This window comes from Zophobas morio, unplaced genomic scaffold (assembly GCF_036711695.1).
Source record: "Zophobas morio isolate AGI-343-1 ecotype UQ-CSIRO unplaced genomic scaffold, CSIRO_AGI_Zmor_V1 ptg000008l, whole genome shotgun sequence".
In the NCBI taxonomy this organism is placed as follows: domain Eukaryota; kingdom Metazoa; phylum Arthropoda; class Insecta; order Coleoptera; family Tenebrionidae; genus Zophobas; species Zophobas morio.
In genome coordinates, this window is record NW_026972113.1 from 212,966 (window position 1) to 231,022 (window position 18,057).

The 18,057-nt window shown below is 40.1% G+C and overlaps 6 protein-coding genes across 7 annotated transcripts; 4 read left to right on the plus strand and 2 right to left on the minus strand.

Annotated features, from left to right (window-relative positions):
• The first annotated feature begins 439 nt into the window (after positions 1 to 439).
• On the plus strand, positions 440 to 3,514 carry LOC135125506 (neutral alpha-glucosidase C-like). The gene is made up of 11 exons (XM_064051166.1): positions 440 to 540; positions 587 to 814; positions 861 to 1,011; positions 1,056 to 1,267; positions 1,317 to 1,512; positions 1,561 to 2,641; positions 2,695 to 2,852; positions 2,901 to 3,011; positions 3,058 to 3,173; positions 3,236 to 3,306; positions 3,363 to 3,514. The coding sequence occupies exons 1-11, from the start codon at positions 440 to 442 to the stop codon at positions 3,467 to 3,469; spliced, it is 2,532 nt and encodes an 843-aa protein (XP_063907236.1). The 3' UTR covers positions 3,470 to 3,514.
• A 167-nt stretch (positions 3,515 to 3,681) lies between these two features.
• On the plus strand, positions 3,682 to 6,821 carry LOC135125507 (neutral alpha-glucosidase AB-like). The gene is made up of 11 exons (XM_064051167.1): positions 3,682 to 3,888; positions 3,939 to 4,165; positions 4,218 to 4,368; positions 4,414 to 4,625; positions 4,675 to 4,870; positions 4,918 to 5,998; positions 6,048 to 6,205; positions 6,256 to 6,363; positions 6,416 to 6,531; positions 6,588 to 6,658; positions 6,715 to 6,821. Exons 4-11 carry the CDS (start codon positions 4,585 to 4,587, stop codon positions 6,819 to 6,821), a joined length of 1,878 nt encoding a protein of 625 aa, XP_063907237.1. The 5' UTR covers positions 3,682 to 3,888; positions 3,939 to 4,165; positions 4,218 to 4,368; positions 4,414 to 4,584.
• Positions 6,822 to 6,896: 75 nt separating this feature from the next.
• Positions 6,897 to 7,915, plus strand: LOC135124728 (peptidylglycine alpha-hydroxylating monooxygenase-like). The gene has a single exon (XM_064049937.1). The coding sequence runs from the start codon at positions 6,948 to 6,950 to the stop codon at positions 7,851 to 7,853; it is 906 nt and encodes a 301-aa protein (XP_063906007.1). The 5' UTR covers positions 6,897 to 6,947; the 3' UTR covers positions 7,854 to 7,915.
• Positions 7,916 to 8,655: 740 nt separating this feature from the next.
• On the plus strand, positions 8,656 to 11,873 carry LOC135124934 (neutral alpha-glucosidase C-like). Its single transcript, XM_064050159.1, has 9 exons — positions 8,656 to 8,872; positions 8,938 to 9,027; positions 9,080 to 9,313; positions 9,361 to 10,489; positions 10,540 to 11,047; positions 11,100 to 11,254; positions 11,302 to 11,412; positions 11,466 to 11,578; positions 11,631 to 11,873. The coding sequence occupies exons 1-9, from the start codon at positions 8,865 to 8,867 to the stop codon at positions 11,827 to 11,829; spliced, it is 2,547 nt and encodes an 848-aa protein (XP_063906229.1). The 5' UTR covers positions 8,656 to 8,864; the 3' UTR covers positions 11,830 to 11,873.
• LOC135124932 (neutral alpha-glucosidase C-like) lies at positions 11,777 to 14,796 on the minus strand. Of its 2 annotated transcripts, XM_064050158.1 has the most exons (9): positions 14,676 to 14,796; positions 14,395 to 14,628; positions 14,195 to 14,348; positions 13,930 to 14,141; positions 13,114 to 13,885; positions 12,404 to 13,066; positions 12,245 to 12,355; positions 12,083 to 12,198; positions 11,777 to 12,031 (listed from the first exon to the last, which is right to left on the minus strand). In XM_064050158.1, the coding sequence occupies exons 1-9, from the start codon at positions 14,771 to 14,773 to the stop codon at positions 11,857 to 11,859; spliced, it is 2,535 nt and encodes an 844-aa protein (XP_063906228.1). In that variant the 5' UTR covers positions 14,774 to 14,796; the 3' UTR covers positions 11,777 to 11,856. The 2 variants fall into 2 exon arrangements, with proteins under 2 accessions (XP_063906228.1, XP_063906227.1); XM_064050157.1 differs by having other exon boundaries at positions 11,777 to 12,198.
• A 151-nt stretch (positions 14,797 to 14,947) lies between these two features.
• On the minus strand, positions 14,948 to 18,054 carry LOC135124729 (neutral alpha-glucosidase C-like). The gene is made up of 10 exons (XM_064049938.1): positions 17,988 to 18,054; positions 17,847 to 17,933; positions 17,559 to 17,792; positions 17,355 to 17,511; positions 17,093 to 17,304; positions 16,276 to 17,047; positions 15,565 to 16,227; positions 15,407 to 15,517; positions 15,245 to 15,360; positions 14,948 to 15,192 (listed from the first exon to the last, which is right to left on the minus strand). The coding sequence occupies exons 1-10, from the start codon at positions 17,996 to 17,998 to the stop codon at positions 15,003 to 15,005; spliced, it is 2,553 nt and encodes an 850-aa protein (XP_063906008.1). The 5' UTR covers positions 17,999 to 18,054; the 3' UTR covers positions 14,948 to 15,002.
• Between the last annotated feature and the right edge of the window lie 3 nt (positions 18,055 to 18,057).

Here is an 18,057-nt window from a genome sequence, read left to right on the forward strand (position 1 = left end):
TAGATATATAGAACAAAACCGTGACACAGTCTGATAACTGGTTTCATCTCTCAGTTCAACCAAGTTCTTGAGTACTTTAAAATGAACCACTTGGTTCATACAATGATTATGCAAAAGCAACTCTGACATTCATGTAGAAGTTTTCCTTTAGATATACAGATTTTAGACATAGATAATTCTACTACATTATTAAGTATCACGCCATTTTCACAGGCATATCAATCAAAAATGTTCTATAGTATCTTAACACGACGTGTGTTGTCAAGTGGGTCTTATCTTGAAGCCTATGAATATTCAACCTTCTCTGGGATCAATAATTTTCCCAGAACATTGTTGAAAATCTAGCCAATTAGAACGCCTTATTTGTAATTATCTACCCCTGTCAATAGAGCCAGTATTTGTATAAATAAAATGCGTTCACTACAAGTAATCAGTCACCATGACGTTCACAAAACTCGTCGTATTAGTAGTACTGGCAGCAAGTGCCAAGGCTGCCGACCATGACATGTACCACAACTGTTCAAGAGTAGACGTCTGCAGGTACTAATTTCACTTCTCCTATTCCCCAATTTATACTTCTTTGTAGCCAAAATCGAGAACTGGAACGACAAGAACGGTACCAAGTAATTTTAGAAGGAGCTATGTTTTCCCAAGGAGTAGCAAGTTTTCGGGTACAAACAGCTGACGGAATCGAAGATGTGGGACTAAATATCACAGCCATCGAAGGGAATATATTTAGGGTCCAAATTGAAGAAACTGAGTCTTCGCGGTACCACATCCAGGATGTTCTAGACGGAGAGCCAACTATTGTCAAGTGAGTACCTAAGTCGTCTTTGCCGTTATTATCTCAACTTTTGTAGTTTTGACGATGTTCAACTCTGGTTGACTTCGGCTGAAATTTTCCTAGGTAGCAACAGAGCAGTCGTCAATTTTTCACCATTTTCTATTGAGTTTTACGTTAATGATGTATTAACTGTGGTTATAGAAGGGGATCGCTTGACTCTTCAGAATGTAAGTTACATAGCTACTTTATTGTGAATAAAGTAAAATCGTAGGAAGAATTGCACACTCCGTTTACTGTTGGAGTGTCTTTCACTCAAGCTCTACATTTGTATGGACTTCACGAACACGCCGACTATTTGGCTCTACGTACCACTGCTCCAGGAGGTGATGATCCGTACCGTGTCAAAACCATGGACTTGACTTACTACGAGCTACACAGTACCATGGCGATGTATGGCGCTGTTCCTGTTTTATATGGCCATGGGTTTGTACCATTTAGATTTGTATCCATGTGTCTGAAACCCCCAATTTAGGATCAATTCGACTTCTGGGCTATTTTTACACAATGCGGCTGAACAGTGGGTCGAAATCACCAACAAAGATGTAGGTGCTGATGCGTTCTTCATGGTTGATAGTGGAGCTTTGGATATCTTCATATTCCTTGGACCTTCCACCACTGATGTCGTTCGTCAGTACACTTCACTGACAGGAGTTGCCCATCTACCACCGGTTTGTTCAAAACATCCTCATTTATCCAATCTAAATGAGTTTTACTAGATATGGACTCTTGGATATCACCAATGTCGCTGGGGGTACGCCGACCAGACGGACGTCGAAACTGTCATTGCAGACCTGGATGCTAACGACTTTCCAGTTGACGTCATCTGGTTAGACATCCAGCACACCCAAGACATGAAATTCTTCACTTGGAACAGCGAAAATTTCAGCGATCCTTTCGACATGTTAGCAAATTTGGCATCGACTCACCGATACTTAGTAACTCTAAGCGACCCCCACTTCAAGAAAGAAGAAGGTTATTTCGTGTACGACGAAGCCACAGCTAACGACTACTTCATCAAAAACCCCGATGGTACCAACTATGAAGATGAATGTTGGCCGGGAACGAGTTCCTGGATGGATTACCTAAACCCAGCTGCTAGAGACTACTACTCCAGTTTATATTTATACGAGAACTGGAACGGTACTACGTCCACACTGGGTGGAATATGGAACGACATGAACGAAGCCGCTATTTTTAACGAAGAAATTGAAAAAACTTTCCCTTATGACGTGGTTCACTACGGAGGAGTGTCCAACAGGGATATTCACAACATGTACGGCTACCTTCAAACCATGGCCACCCATAAAGGTTTAATTGATCGTGATAATGGTGCCTTGCGACCTTTTATCTTAACCAGAGCGCACTTTGCTGGGTCTCAAAAGTACGCGGCGTTCTGGACGGGCGACAACACCGCAGAATTTGGATTCATACCAATCAGTTATTCCATGTGTCTTAATGCTAACCTTCTGGGGTTGGTGTTCTGTGGAGCCGACGTTGGTGGTTTCTTCGGAGAACCATCAGAGGAACTCTTGCAAAGGTTTTATCAAGCTGGAGCGTGGTTGCCCTTCTTCAGAGAACACTCAAATATAGGCTCGGAAAGACGCGAACCCTATTTGTATCCTGAGGATGTTCAAGCAACGATAAGAGAGACAATAAAGACACGCTACGCCCATTTGCCGGTTTGGTACACCCTGTTTTATGAGCATACGCGTTTTGGCGATCCTGTTATTAGACCTTTGTTTTACCATTACCCCAATGATGTCGAACTTCTTGAAATTGATGATCAACTGCTAGTAGGTACGTTCTTCACTTTTGGTAAAGGTGTTAGTACTAATCGGGTTTGTTTTAAGGCCAAAATATTTTGGTCAAAGCTGTTGGTGAATCTGAAGTCGAGTCTGTGCAAGTGTACTTTCCGGGAGGTGAAAACGAAATCTGGTTTTCTGCACAGCTTGATGGTACCACTTTTCCGGGTACTGGGTGGACGGACATACCTGTTACTATTGAGAGGGTACAAATTTGACTATCCTTGAGATCATTTCTAAAATGGTTTTTGTAGATTCCTGTTTATTATAGATTGGGGTCTATTATTCCCACAAAGCAAACTTCTAGACCCTCTACTACAGATATGAAAGACGATGGCTACACAATGATCGTCTTGCTGCGTAATGTAAGTTTTTGTAAAATTCTAGGATGTTTCTAAAGAAAGATTCTAGGATGAGATGGCTGAAGGAACAATTTATAATGACGATAATCTCAGTTTTGAATATAGGGATTCTCAAAAATATATTTATGCGGATCTTTCTGCTACTGACATGCTATTGGTCATAAGGTATCTTTAATATGGGAGTTTAAATTTATTCATTCATACATTCATATATTTTTGTGTTTTAGTGCCATTGACGATTCAGATGACGAAGAATTTGAGATTGTTATTGACGATATCGTCACTTTGACATACAATGGTAATCGTGCGCTCTGTTTTTCTTTCATGTGTGACATTTCTTTTTTTAAATTACAGATGATGGAACGGTTGTCAAGAATTCTTACAAACACGACGTGAACGGTGTTCCTCTCAATCAAATGAAATATCAAGGAAAAGAACCTCTTGTTATAAATCTACGTTAAATGAATTGTACTTTGAAAAATATGCAATAAAATATACATGAAATACTTAGTTGTTTGTATTTGTGATTCCAAGATTGCTCGTTACAGATAAATAAAACAGATAACTATAACGCATTGTTATATCGACGAAATCAAACAATCTCCCGGTTAGTCTTATCTTCACATAGTTTAATGTTATAGTGATCATAAAATTTCCAATCACCCGGACAAAAAGTGTAAATTTTTCACCAATCAAAACACGTACTCTAATTACCGTACCAAAATAATGCAACTGACCCTACTATAAATAAAACGAGCTCAGTACAGTACTTCATTGTCAAAATGGTTTACAAACTCTTCTTTTTGCTTTTGGTAATATCAAGTGTCTATGCTGCTGATCACGAAGTGTACCGTAACTGCTCTAGAGTAGATTTGTGCAGGTACTTATATCATTTACTAACCCCAAGGCATTCTAATTCATCCATTGTAGTCAAAACCGAGAATTGGAAAGACAAGAGCGATACAAAGTAATATTAGAGGGAGCTGTGTTTGCTCAGGAGTGGCAAGCTTCCGGGTACAAACCACAGACGGCAGTGAAGACGTAGTTCTTAACATCACGGCGATTGAAGGCAACATATTTAGAGTCCAAATCGAAGAAACTAACTCTTCTAGATATCACATAAATGACGCTTTAGACGGAGAACCCACTGTTGTAAAGTAAGCACCTAAAATCGTCTTCACTGTCAGCTTAAATCGTCTCAAATTTTAGTTTCGACGATGTCCAACTGTCTTTGACTTCCGCCGAAATCTACCTCGGTAACAACAAAGCGGTTGTCAACGTGTCACCCTTCTCCATTACGTTTTATACCGATGATGTTTTAACTGTGGTTGTTGAAGGTGATCGTTTGACCCTCCAGAAAGTAAGTCAAAATGACGGCACTTTAGACAATAATGTCAAATTTTAGGAGGAATTGCATACTCCGTTTACTTTTGGGGTGTCTTTCCCTCAAGCTCTACATTTGTATGGTCTTCACGAACATGCTGACCATTTGGCACTACAAACTACCGCACCGGGAGGTGTCGATCCATACCGTGTCAAAACCATCGATTTGAATAATTACGAACTGTACTCCACCATGGCGATGTATGGTGCTATACCTGTTATATATGGACATGGGTTCGTACAACCTATTTTTTGTCTCAGTTTGCCTAAAATGCAAATTTAGATTCAACTCTACATCTGGGTTATTTTTGCACAACGCGGCTGAATTGTGGGTGGAAATTACCAATAACGAGGTAGGAGCTGATGCGTTCTTCATGGCCGATAGTGGAGCTCTAGATCTTTTTATATTCCTCGGACCATCCCCCGTTGATGTAGTCCGCCAGTATACTTCTCTAACAGGAGTGGCCCATTTACCACCGGTTTGTTTTAAATTGTCTCCTTTTTCCTGTCTAAGTGGGTTTTCCAGATTTGGACCCTCGGGTACCACCAGTGCCGTTGGGGCTACGCCGACCAACAAGACGTCCAGACCGTCATAGCTGAAATGGACGCCAACGACTTCCCCATAGATGCCATCTGGCTAGACATCCAACACACCCAAGAGATGAAATTCTTCACTTGGAATAGCGAAAACTTCAGTGATCCTGTATCCATGTTGCAGAACCTATCGTCCACAAACCGGTACCTAGTGGTTTTAAGCGACTGCCACTTCAAGAAACAAGAAGGTTATTTCGTGTACGACGAGTCTCTAGCTAATGACTACTTCATGAAAAACCTTGATGGTACCGTCTATGAAGATGAAGGTTGGCCGGGACCGAGTTCCTGGATGGATTACCTAAACCCCGAAGCCCAAGAATATTATTCCAGTCTCTACTTATACGAAAACTGGAATGATACAACACCCACTTTAGGTGGAGTCTGGAACGACATGAACGAAGGCGCCACTTTTAACTTCACCAACGAGAGAACTTTCCCTTACGACGTCTACCACTACGGAGGAGTGTCCAACAGAGACATCCACAACATGTATGGGTTACTTCAAGTGAAAGCCACCCATAAAGGTCTGATCGATCGAGATAATGGTACCCTGCGACCTTTCATTCTAACCAGAGCACATTTCGCTGGCTCTCAAAGATACGCAGCCTTTTGGACTGGCGACAACACAGCCCAATTCGGGTTCATATCCATCAGCTTTTCCATGTGTCTTAATGCTAACCTCTTAGGAACCGTGTTCTGTGGGGCTGATATTGGGGGCTTCTTCGACGAACCCACGGAGGAACTCTTGCAAAGGTTTTTCCAAGCAGGGGCTTGGTTACCCTTCTTCAGGGAACATTCTAATTTAGGGTCGGAGAGGCGTGAACCTTATGTGTTTTCTGAGGAGGTTCAAGGACCAATAAGGGACGCTATGAAGATGCGATATGAACATTTGCCAGTTTGGTATACTCTGTTTTATGAACATACACGGACTGGTGATCCTGTGATAAGACCTTTGTTGTACCATTATCCGGATGATAGTGACGTTTTTGAAATTGATGATCAACTAATACTGGGTGAGTTTGACAGGTTTGTGGATGTGATCATAGTGGAGTGTAATTCAAGGTAGAGATATTTTGGTGAAAGCGGTTGACGAAGCTGGGGTTGAGTCTGTGCGGATGTATTTTCCAGGGGGTGAGGACCTGATGTGGTATTCTGCATATCTTGATGATACTTTTTATCCGGGGACGGGTTGGATTGATGTTCCTGTTACAATAGACAGAGTAAGTATACTTCTATAAATTCCTCATTTCCAGGTCTTTTTTGCTTGTAGATTCCTGTATATTATAGACAAGGTGGTATTGTACCTACGAAAGTACCAGAAGCATCCACAACTGCCATGAAAGATGGTTTCTATGTCCTAACATGTGTGCTAGATAATGTACGTTTTAAAATTTGCCTTGTCATTCTTACTATGTACTTATTTGTTGTAGAATCATACAGCTACCGGAACACTTTACGTTGATGACACTCTCAGTTTTGAATACAAGGACTCTCAAAAATATAGTTATCTGAGTCTTGAAGCCCTTGAATATGATGTAGTGCTAAGGTGTGTCCACGTCTATTTATGTTAAGATTTTTTTTATATCTAATTGAATCTTCTAGTCCTATTGACGATTCTGAAGACGAAGATTTTGACATTTTTGTTGGTGTGATTGTTACTATAACATTTGATGGTAACTTCTTTCTGAAATTCTATATGTATTTGCTTGATTTTAATAATATTTTACAGATGATGGGAAGCCCGTCAAGAGAATTTACACACATGATGTGGATGGTGTTCCTCTAGTGGAGAAGAAATTTCAAGGAAAAGAACCTTTAGTTATAAAATTAAAATGATATTGTACGTAGGTGTGCAATAAAATTACATTTCTATCAATCAAACATGACAGTTAATGACGTTTTAAAGTTCTTCCTGACAACATTAAAGTCAACAACCAACATGAAGAAAGACATTTTTACCAAATGCTGTGTCCCATTTGCGTATTGTCTTTTCTAGTCCACTTTACCTATAGTCTAAATGTGAAAAATATTTCTTTGACAATGCCAAATGTACACCCTGATACAGAAGATTCCACTTTTTGCACGTCCCAGAAACTTAATTCCACGATATACCTAGTGGCTTTTGAACCAAAAGCAAGCTTGCAGTTTGTTCACCATCTACTCGTATTTGGGTGTTCAAAACCTGGAAGTGTGGACCCATATTGGAACTGTGGCGAAACGAAAAACCCTTGTGGTGAAAGTATCCCAAAAATCATCTATTCATGGGCTCTGAACGCCACACCATTCCATTTACCAAAAAATGTGGCTTTTAAAGTAGGACCTAAATCCCAAATTAACTACCTAGTGTTGCAAATTCATTACACGCATAACTTCCACAAGAACCAAACTGACATCTCTGGTTTAAACCTCATGTACACCAAGAAGTACCAAAATAAACTGGCTGGAATTTTGGCTTTAGCCTCTGAAGGTCTGATACCTCCTCGGACCATAACGACGTTGGAAACACTGTGTCAAATTAAAGAAAACAAAACCATTTTTCCGTTTGCCTTCAGGGTCCACACGCACGAGTTAGGCAAACTGGTTTCTGGTTATAGTACTCACAAAGATGGCAATGGTGTTGACCATTGGTTTCTTTTGGGGAAGAAAAATCCACAGGAAGCACAGTTGTTTTGTCCTGTTGTGAATAGGAAGCCTGTGACGTTTGGGGATAAGTTGATGGCCAGATGTACCATGGATAGTAGACACAAAGGTACTTATACCATTGTAGGACCTGGGCATGACGACGAGATGTGTAATTTTTACATAGCGTATTACGTGGAAAAAGGGACGCCTTTAAGAATGAGTTACTGCATTTCCACCAGAGTGTAAAAATAAAGTCAACAACGCTAGAAGAAACGAAATCAGTTTAAATAAAAATCCTAGTACTAGTAGATTATTGTCAGTTTTATTTTTTCTGGTCAGTTTGAACTAACTTTCTCTTATCAATTCGAGCATGTTAGTGTCGCATGATCTGTGTATACACCAGAATTGAACATTTCTGATTTCACTGATATCATACAAAAAAAAGGATGTTTTGATTATCTTAATTTTGATAATTGATTGTGAAACAATGTGTACAAAACCGACAACTGCAGTTAGGTTGACCTTATTCTGATTCACTTTCCGGCGGGAAATTTGAATACTAATAGTTCAAGCTGGCGGGAAATTCAAACCCTCAGAATTAGTGCCAGAGATATTTTAAATTGGAAACATTAACACTCAAAGTCATTCAAAGTGAAGAGTAATTAACTTCAAATAAGCTTTAGTTTACTTTATCACGCAACGATAAATATTATAAAAGAAACCAAATTGATGTTTTCAACTTTTTTAAAAACAAGTGTCAAAAGTGATAAACACAAAATGAAATATAAAGGAATGAACACGGAAAATTACGAACATATTAAGCGTCCAATGTCACTGCAATCAGTTCTGCTATGAAAATTAAATTTTATTACGAAATAACATGATTATGGAAGTGGTCACTTGAGAATAAACTTTTAAATAGTGTGCACTTAGTTACTTAAATGTTGTTTAAATGTACATGTGTTCCGCGTTGTATCTTATCTAACGCTTGTCACTAAGTAATTTTTTTATAAATAACGAATACATAAAGAAAGTAAACACTCATGTATGTTATTGTTTAAAAATGATGAATTTTTTGATTGATTAGCGGCACTACAAATATTATCTGCAAATAAGCTCCTAAACCCTGCTAAAGTACAGTACCAAGTTTTAATTGGTACTTGAAAACCACTAGAATACGCTAGCGCAAATTTAGTTACTTATAAAGATCCCTGCGAGGTACTCACTTCAGTACTAACACTTTTCGTGACTCCAATTATGTTACGGTAACAACCAAAACCCGTCGTAGGTTTATTTACTTACTTACTTACTTATTTAATTATTCTTCCAGATTTTGTCTAGTTTTTGCCACCTTACTAAGCTTTGGTCAATTCGCTGACCATGACACATTTAAAGACTGCGCCAGGGTAAATTTCTGCACGTAAGTACCCACCTGCTTGCTCATCCACCCCTTAACAAAAGTACTACTGCAGCACCCTACGAACAAGAACACCTGAAAACAAGTACTCTGTAGATAGTGATTCTGTAGTGATTGACCCCGACGGCGGTCAACTTAAATTCGATCTACTAGACACCAATGGTTCCGACAACCTCCAGGTCATCATCACCCGACTGGAAGGTGATAACTTTAGAGTCCAAATCCAAGAACCGGACTCGGACCGATACCAACTGCAAGATGTTTTAGACGGCGAACTTAACGTACTACCGTAAGTACCGACCACCACACTACTCAAGTACTCAAAAATTCTTCCAGAAATGATAAAATCGTCATTGATCCAGACTCTTACACCATAGTAACAGACGGCGCTAATGTTACAATCCAATTTTCACCCTTCTCTATCGAATTCACCACAAACCAAGGCCCCCAGCTAGTACTCGACGGCACTCGCTTAATCTTCGACAAAAATCTAGACAAAGCATTTGCTTTCGGCGTTACCTTTCCTCAAGCGTACCAACTCTACGGGATCCACGAGCACGCCGACGGTCTTGCTTTGCAAACTACGCAAGTCGGTGGTACCGATCCGTACCGTCTGCGCAACCTTGACGTGTCAGGGTATGAATTAAACTCACCCATGTCGTTGTACGGATCGATTCCGGTGTTATATGGACACGGGTCGGAAGCAACCACTGGTATATTTTTACACAACGCTGCTGAACAATGGATGGAAATTACCAACGGTGAAGATAACACCCAAGCGTACGTTATGGTAGAAAGTGGGGCTTTAGATGTGTTTGTTTTGCTCGGTCCTACGCCCGCTGAGGCGGTACGACAATATGTGGGTTTAACCGGTACTGCTCACCTCCCGCAGTTGTGGGCTCTGGGTTATCATCAGTCCCGTTGGAACTACGTCAGTCAAGATGACTTAAAGGATGTGGTTGCAAATTTTACTACTTATGATTTTCCGTTGGATGTGATTTGGCTTGATATTGACTACACAGATGGGAAGAAGTACTTCACGTGGGACCCAAATGCTTTTAGTGATCCTGTTGAGATGCAACAGAACATCTCCGCTTCCAATAAAAGACTGGTGACTATTATAGATCCCCACATTAAAGTAGAGCAAGGATACAACGTGTATGACGGTGCTTTAGAACAAGATCTGTTCGTTAAAAGAGCAGATGGAAGCAATTTTGAAGGTGATTGTTGGCCAGGTCTTAGCAGCTACATGGATTTTCTTAACCCGGACGCCCGAGACTACTACTCAAGTTTCTACTCGTACGACAACTTCCCGTCCACAACTCCTGTTCTTGCTGGAATTTGGAACGACATGAACGAACCATCAGTGTTTGACAATAGTATTGAAAAAACACTTCCAGGTGATGCGGTACATCACGGAGGAGTAGCCCATCGGGACATCCACAACATCTATGGACTTCTACATGTACTAGACCCAAAATTTTTCCCACACTACTTATCCATGTTTTGTTGTAGACAAAATCAACCCACCAAGGATTAATCAACCGTGACAATAACACCAAGCGTCCTTTTATTCTCACCCGGTCACACTTTGCGGGTACTCAAAGGTACTCCGCAATTTGGACGGGTGATAACCAGGCAGAATGGGGTCACTTGAGTGTGAGCTACTCAGAGTGCTTGGATGCTAATCTTCTAGGGATTGTCTTCTGTGGTGCTGATGTTGGTGGCTTTTCCAACAACCCCAGTGAAGAACTTCTACAAAGGTGGTACCAAGCAGGTGCTTGGTTGCCGTTTTATCGAGCTCACTCTGACAGTAGCTCGCAGAGGCGCGAACCTTTTCTTTTTAACGAAGACGTTCAAGCAGTGATAAGAAATGCCATACAGTTGAGATACAAACATTTACCAGTATGGTACACGCGTTTTTATGAACATACAAGGAATAGAGACCCGATTATTCGACCATTGTTCTATCAGTATCCTTCCAACGTGGATGTTTATAACATAGGGGATCATCTTCTTCTTGGTGGGGTAGTAATTTGGGTAAGGTTTTGTTGATTAGTGATTTTTGGTTATAGGTGATGATATTCTGGTGAGAGCGGTTACTGAATCTGGAGTGGAGTCAGTTCAGGTGTATTTCCCAGGTGGTACCGACGAACACTGGATTTCGATTAGTTCGTCTGATGTGTATGAAGGGAGTGGTTTTATTGATGTTCCGGTTGATATACAAGGGGTTAGTTAATGTTAAAGTTGTACTTTGTTTCGTTATTTTTGTCGTAGATTCCGGTTTATTACAGAAAAGGTAGCGTTATAGTCAGAAAAGACACTCTGAGGTTGAGTTCTGATGAAATGGTGGGTGACGGTCATACTCTACATGCCAATTTGGATGCTGTATGAATTTAACAAACTGTCTTGGTTGTATTAAACTGATATGTGTTTTTCAGGATAACAAAGCTTCAGGTACTGTCTACCTTGATGACAACACAAGCTTCAATTATGTCAATAAAGAGTACAATTACTTGAAGATCGATGTTGATGGTACTGATGTTACATTAACGTGAGCTTACTAATGTCAAAGTTATTTGTATTATTTTAATATTTACTTTTAGGAAAATTGATGATGATGCGAATTCAGACGGTTTTGACTTTGTGATTGACGATGTCGTGGTTAATAAAATCATAAAGAAGCCCCAAAATGGTATTCCCGGAAAATATGAAACAAAAATTTACAAAAAGACTGTTGATGGACAGTTACTTAAAAATTTGAAATTCAAGTTTAATGATATTGTTACAATTAAATTAGCATGAAGATCATATCAATATTTCACAATAAACTTATTTTAGTTTGATAACTGTAGTTTTAATGTTTTTTAGAAGTTCGCCATCAGCATCTCTGGTCAATATAGTTTCCTTATAAGATCCTGGAGTGCCATTCTTGGGAAGGCTTACAATATCTCGGCGTACAATCTTTTCTACAACAAACTCATAATCACCACTTCCATCAAGGGTCCTGGAAAATGTCAAAATTAGAAATTTTGTTATATTTATAACTAAAATGTACGTGAAAGAAATGTGGGTGCTATCAATATCGATACTTATGTATTTGAAATCAGACTGGTCTCGGTATTTAAAACTAATCCCGTCATCTAGATAGATAGTACCATGGGCAGTACCATCCTGAAACAATATAGTAGTTTTTCGAATGATTTGTATACATTATTACTTCGTTAGCAGTGTAGTAAAGGGTATGACAATCTTTTTCCATTTCAACCGTATTTGACCTTATTGTATCTTTTCTGGTAATTATAGCACCTCTTTTGTAATATATCGGCGACTAAAACAAATATATGTAAAAATTTTTCAAACTCAAGGTATTATTTACATATTCTCTGACAACAGCAATGGTAGTTAGACCAGTTCCTGCTCGAACATCGTCACTAGTAGCAGAAACCCATACTTCATTTTCACCAGCAGGAAAATACACATCTACTTCTGTAACATTAGTTCCATACACTGCCCGGACCAAGATATCAGTACCCACTAAAACCTGATTATCAATCTTATACGCTGCCCTCTCCTCAGGGTACTGATAGAACAAGGGCCTAATAATCGGATCTCCGGTACGCCTATGTTCGTAAAACAGGGTGTACCAAACTGGTAGATGCTTGTACCTAGTCTGAATTGCTTCCCGTATCACAGTCTGCGACTCTTCAGGCAACAAATACGGTTCACGTCTCTTGGTGTCTTTACTTGAATGAGCTCTGAAAAATGGAAGCCAAGCACCAGCTTGGTACCACCTTTCCATTAGTTCGTTGCTAGGATTGTTGAAGAAGCCACCAACATCAGCACCACAGAACACCAAACCCAAGATATTAGCAGTCAAACATCCCTGGAAAGCTGCATGAAGGTACGACCAATCTGCTTGATTATCTCCAGTCCAATGGGCAGCATACCTTTGTGAACCAGCGAAATGAGAACGCGTAAGAATGAAAGGTCTGCGTTGATGGTTATCGCGATCTAACAAACCGTGATACGTGGCCATGGTCTTTAAAGATAAAATCAGTATCAAACCCTAGGTACCGGGGTACTTACTTGAAGATAACCGTAGATATTGTGTATTTCGCGGTGTTTTACGTTTCCGTTGTGACGACTATCACCAGGGAGGGTCATTTCAAGCGAATTATCAAACACTGAAGGTTCATTCATATCGTTCCAAATCCCGCTGATGGTGGATGTTGAATTGGGAAAATTATCATAAGAGTACAAGCTAGAGTAGTAATTTCGGGCCGCTGGATTTAAAAAGTCGATGTAGCTGCTAGTACCGGGCCAGCATGGTCCTTGAAACACAGACCCATTGGGGTTTTTGACGAAAAAATCGTTCGCCAAAGCTCGATCATACACACTGTAGCCCTTTTCTACTTTAATATGTGGGTCTATAATGGTCACTAGTTTCTTGTTAGTACTAGCTAGAATCCGTTGTAGACTAACAGGATCACTGAACGTGGTGTAGTTCCACGTGAAGTACTTAAACCCGTCAGTGTAGTCAATATCTAACCAAATCGCATCCAACTGGAAATTATTGTCATCAAAATTGGAACTAATATTAGCGACGATATCTTGAGATTCATAACTATATCTTGACTGGTGATAACCTAAAGACCACAATGGAGGCACGGGTGCTCTACCAGTGAGAGCTGTGTATTGTCGAACAACCTCTTTTGGTGTTGGCCCAAGTAGTACGAAGAGGTCTAAAGTACCAGTTTCAACGATGAAATAAGCGTGACTACTACCAAGTGGATTATTGGTGGTTTCAATCCACTGTTCGGCTGCGTTGTGCAAAAAAACGCCCTCTGTAGCATTAATACTATTATTTCGTTAGAATGTGTCAACAGAACTGAGTGGTTTTACCCGTGTCCGTAGAGAACTGGTACCGCACCATATAAAGCCATCGGCGACTCGATTTCGTAGTACCCAACATCTGAATTCTTTAGACGGTAAGGATCGGTACCATTTAGTGACGTATTTTTTAGTGCTAAAGTCTCGCAGTGTTCGTGGAGACCATAAAGTTGCACTGCTTGTGGAAATGTGACACCAAACGTAAAAGGTGAAGTTGCATTATTCTAGAAATGTGAAATATAATAGTGGTACCGATTGTAAAATTAATACGACTTACAATTTCTAGTGATAACTGATTTCCGTTAAAGATAATTTCAGTGACTCCGTTTTTAATGAACTCGATGTTAAAAGGTGAATAGTTTAGAATGACGAAATTTGAGTCAGATGTGGTTATTGTCACTGAGTTTGCTCCAGTTTCGATGGTGCCAAAACTATAAGGAGTGAAAGTGTGTAAAAAGGATAATATTGGTGACTTACCTCAGAGGTGTTGGTACTCCATCAAGAACATCTTGTAATTCGTATCTAGAAGAGTCAACTTCGGTTATTTTTAGCCTGAATGTGTTTTGTTGTAGACCATTTAGAGTAAGATTTAAGTCAGATCTATTATCACTAGATTTCAAACGAGCCGTTAGTGTTTTATTATCTGAAGAAAGGGTTATACTGGTGGCATCTAGAGTGTAGTCATCTGACGGTACTCGGTTCCTCAGGGTACTTCAATTCAAATTCGTATTATTTTACAGGGTGTTGTTCATACTTACTTGCAAAAATCCACTCTTGAGCAATTTTTGAAAGTGTAGTGATCTGCACTGTAACTTACTTTTGTGAAGATAAAAAATAATAATATTAACCAAAACATCTCGAACTTATTTCGCTTTCGCGTTTTAAATTACTGCAGCGACTGTTTTTAATAGTTTTAAAGGCGGATACAGTGTTAATCTAATCTAAAATTATTAACAAATGTTAGTAGTGCGCTACTTACGTTACAATACCCGGCTACATTATCAACTAAATTAACATGGCAAAGCTTAAATGTGTTCAATGTTACTTTATTAATGTTCTTTAATTATACAGCATCATTAGAACAACTACTCCTTCAGTCTGAAGACTTCTTTCTCTTTCGAACCAATTTTGATATTTTTTAGAAGTTCTCCATTAGCATCACTTGTGAAAACAGTTTCTTTATAGGATCCTGCTTGGCCGTTTTCGGGAAGTTTGATAATGTCTCTGCGTACAACCGTATCCACAACAAAAGGAAAACTACCGTTTCCAGTTACACTAAAAAATGTAAAGGTTAGAATTGGTGTTTTGATTATGTCTTAAATTTAACCTAAAAGAAAAGGTGTTGCCATCGATATCAATGGTTATGTATCTATAATCAGCTTCGTCCCTATATTTAAAACTAACCCCGTCATCTACATAGGCAGTACCATGGGCAGTATTATTCTAAAACGAGAAAGTAATCTTATGAAAAACTTGTTAGTATTATTACTTCGTCGACAGTGTAGTAGAGAACATAAGAATCGTCCACCATCTCGGCCGTATTTCGTCTTATTGTGTCTTTTCTGACAATTATACCACCTCTTCTGTAATAAGTCGGCGACTAGAACAAATATATGTGAAAATATACCAAACTCAAGCATTATTTACATATTCTCTGACGACAGGAATAGTAGTTAGACCAGTTCCTGCTCGAACATCGTCACTATTAGCAGAAACCCACACTTCATTTTCACCACCAGGAAAATACATATCTACTTCTGTAACATTAGGTTCATACACCGCCCGTACCAAGATATCAGTACCCACTAAAACCTGCCCATCAATGCTATACGCATCAGTCTCCTCAGGGTACTGATAGAACACGGGTCTTATAATCGGATCACCCGTCAGCGTATGTTCGTAGAACAAGGTGTACCAAACTGGTAGATGCTTGTACCTTGTCTGAAGTGCCTCTCGAACCACAACTTGTGAATCTTCAGGCAGCAGATATGGTTCACGTCTGAGGGTGCCTTGATTTGAATGAGCTCGGTAAAAGGGAAGCCAAGCACCCGCTTGGTACCATCTTTCTAATAATTCGTAGGTGGGGCTAAAGATAAAGCCACCGACGTCCGCACCACAGAATACAAGACCTAAGATATTCGCATTTAGACATTCTTGGACGGCGGAATAAAAGTAAGGCCAATCCGCTTGGTTATCTCCGGTCCAGATGGCGGTGTACCGTTGAGAACCGGCAAAATGGGACCTGGTGAGAATAAAAGGGCGGCGTTCTCCATTGTCACGGGCTATAAGACCTTGATGGGTGGACATTGTCTACCAAACAGAACGATTAGAGTGAGTTTTTCAATTGTGGTAACTTACGTGTAGTAAACCGTAAATGTTGTGGATTTCTCGGTGTCGGACTCCACCAACATGGAGACTGTCAGCAGGTAGTGTGTTTTCAAGCGAAGTGTCGAAAACTGATGGTTCGTTCATGTCATTCCAGATACCAGCAAGAGTGGTTGTGGTACCCGGAAAGTTGTCGTATGAGTACATGCTCCCGTAGAACTCTCTAGCCGCTGGATTTAAAAAGTCCATCCAGCCACTCACTCCCGGCCAACATTGTCCTTGGAAAATGGAACCATTGTCGTATTTTACAAAGTAATCATTAGCCAAAGCCTCATCGTACACACTATATCCTTCTTCAACCTTGATATGTGGGTCGATTATAGTCACCATCTTTTTGTTAGTACTAGCAAGGGTTTCTTGCAGGTCAACCGGATCACTAAACGTGCTTGGGTTCCACGTGAAATACCTATACCCATCAGTGTAATCAATATCCAACCAAAGAGCATCCATCTGGAAGTTATTACTATCAAAGTTAGAAACTACGTCTTTGGCTTCGTCCTGCGACTCATAACTATTTCGACACTGGTGGTACCCTAAAGCCCAAAGTTGTGGCAGATGCGCGGTACCAGTCAACTTCGTATATTGTCGTACCACTTCGGTAGGACTAGGCCCTAATAAAACAAAAACGTCCAAAGTACCAATTTCCGCCATGAAATACGTCTGACTTCCGCCATCTTGATTACTCGTGGTTTCAATCCACTGCTCTGCGGCGTTATGCAAAAAGACTCCAGCAGTCGCTGTAGGCCTACAACACCCCATAAATCTTTGTCCACCCACTCAAAGCCCATACCCATGTCCATAGATAACAGGAACTGCTCCGTAGAGTGCCATCGGGGAGTTCAATTCGTAAAGAGCCACATCGGAATTCTTGAAACGGTACGGGTCAGTACCCCCAGGTTCGGTATTTTGCAAAGCGAGACTGTCGCAGTGCTCGTGAATTCCGTAGAGTTGCAATCCTTCAGGGAAAGTAACTCCAAAACTGAACGGAGCGGTGACGTCGTTCTATTTAACGCGACTTAAATAGTGGCAGTACAAGAAAATAAGGGACTTACGGTTGCTACAGTTAGACGATCTCCGTTAAAAAGAACTTCTGTGACTCCATCTTTAATAAACTCGATGTTGAAAGGGGAAAATGTGACCGTAGCGGAGTTTGAGCCAGAGGCTGTGGTTACAGTTACTGAGTTGTCTCCGATTTGGACGTCATCGAAACTGAAATTTGGGTACTGTAAGAAAGAATTGAATTGAGAGAAGTTTACTTGAGGCCTTCGGGTTCCCCGTCAAGAACATCCTGGAGTTCGTATCTCGTAGAATCCATTTCCGTGATTTTCAGTCGGAAGGTGTTCTGTTGAAGCCCTGATAGAGTAAAGGTTAAGTCCGAGCCTCCAGTGTTGGATTTTAGGGTTGCCGTTAAGGTGTTTGAGTCAGTGGATGCTGAGACGCTTGTTAAATCAATTGAATAGTCATCAGAGGGTGTTCGAGTCCTCAAGTTACTACAAAATGTTGATATCATAATATTTTATAAAGTGAAAATGAAGTGGTAGTACGTGCAAAAGTCTACTCTGGCACAGTCCTTGAAAGTACCATGGTCCGCGGCAAAAGTTAGGGTTACAAAGGCGACTATCAACAGAAACCTAAATAAATAGAATTTGAAGTAAAAAAACTCCAACGATATGATAACTACTTACTTTATTAACATGTTTCTAGTTAGTAAACACACGTATTAACTGAATATAGATAAATATTTCGTTGCTTATA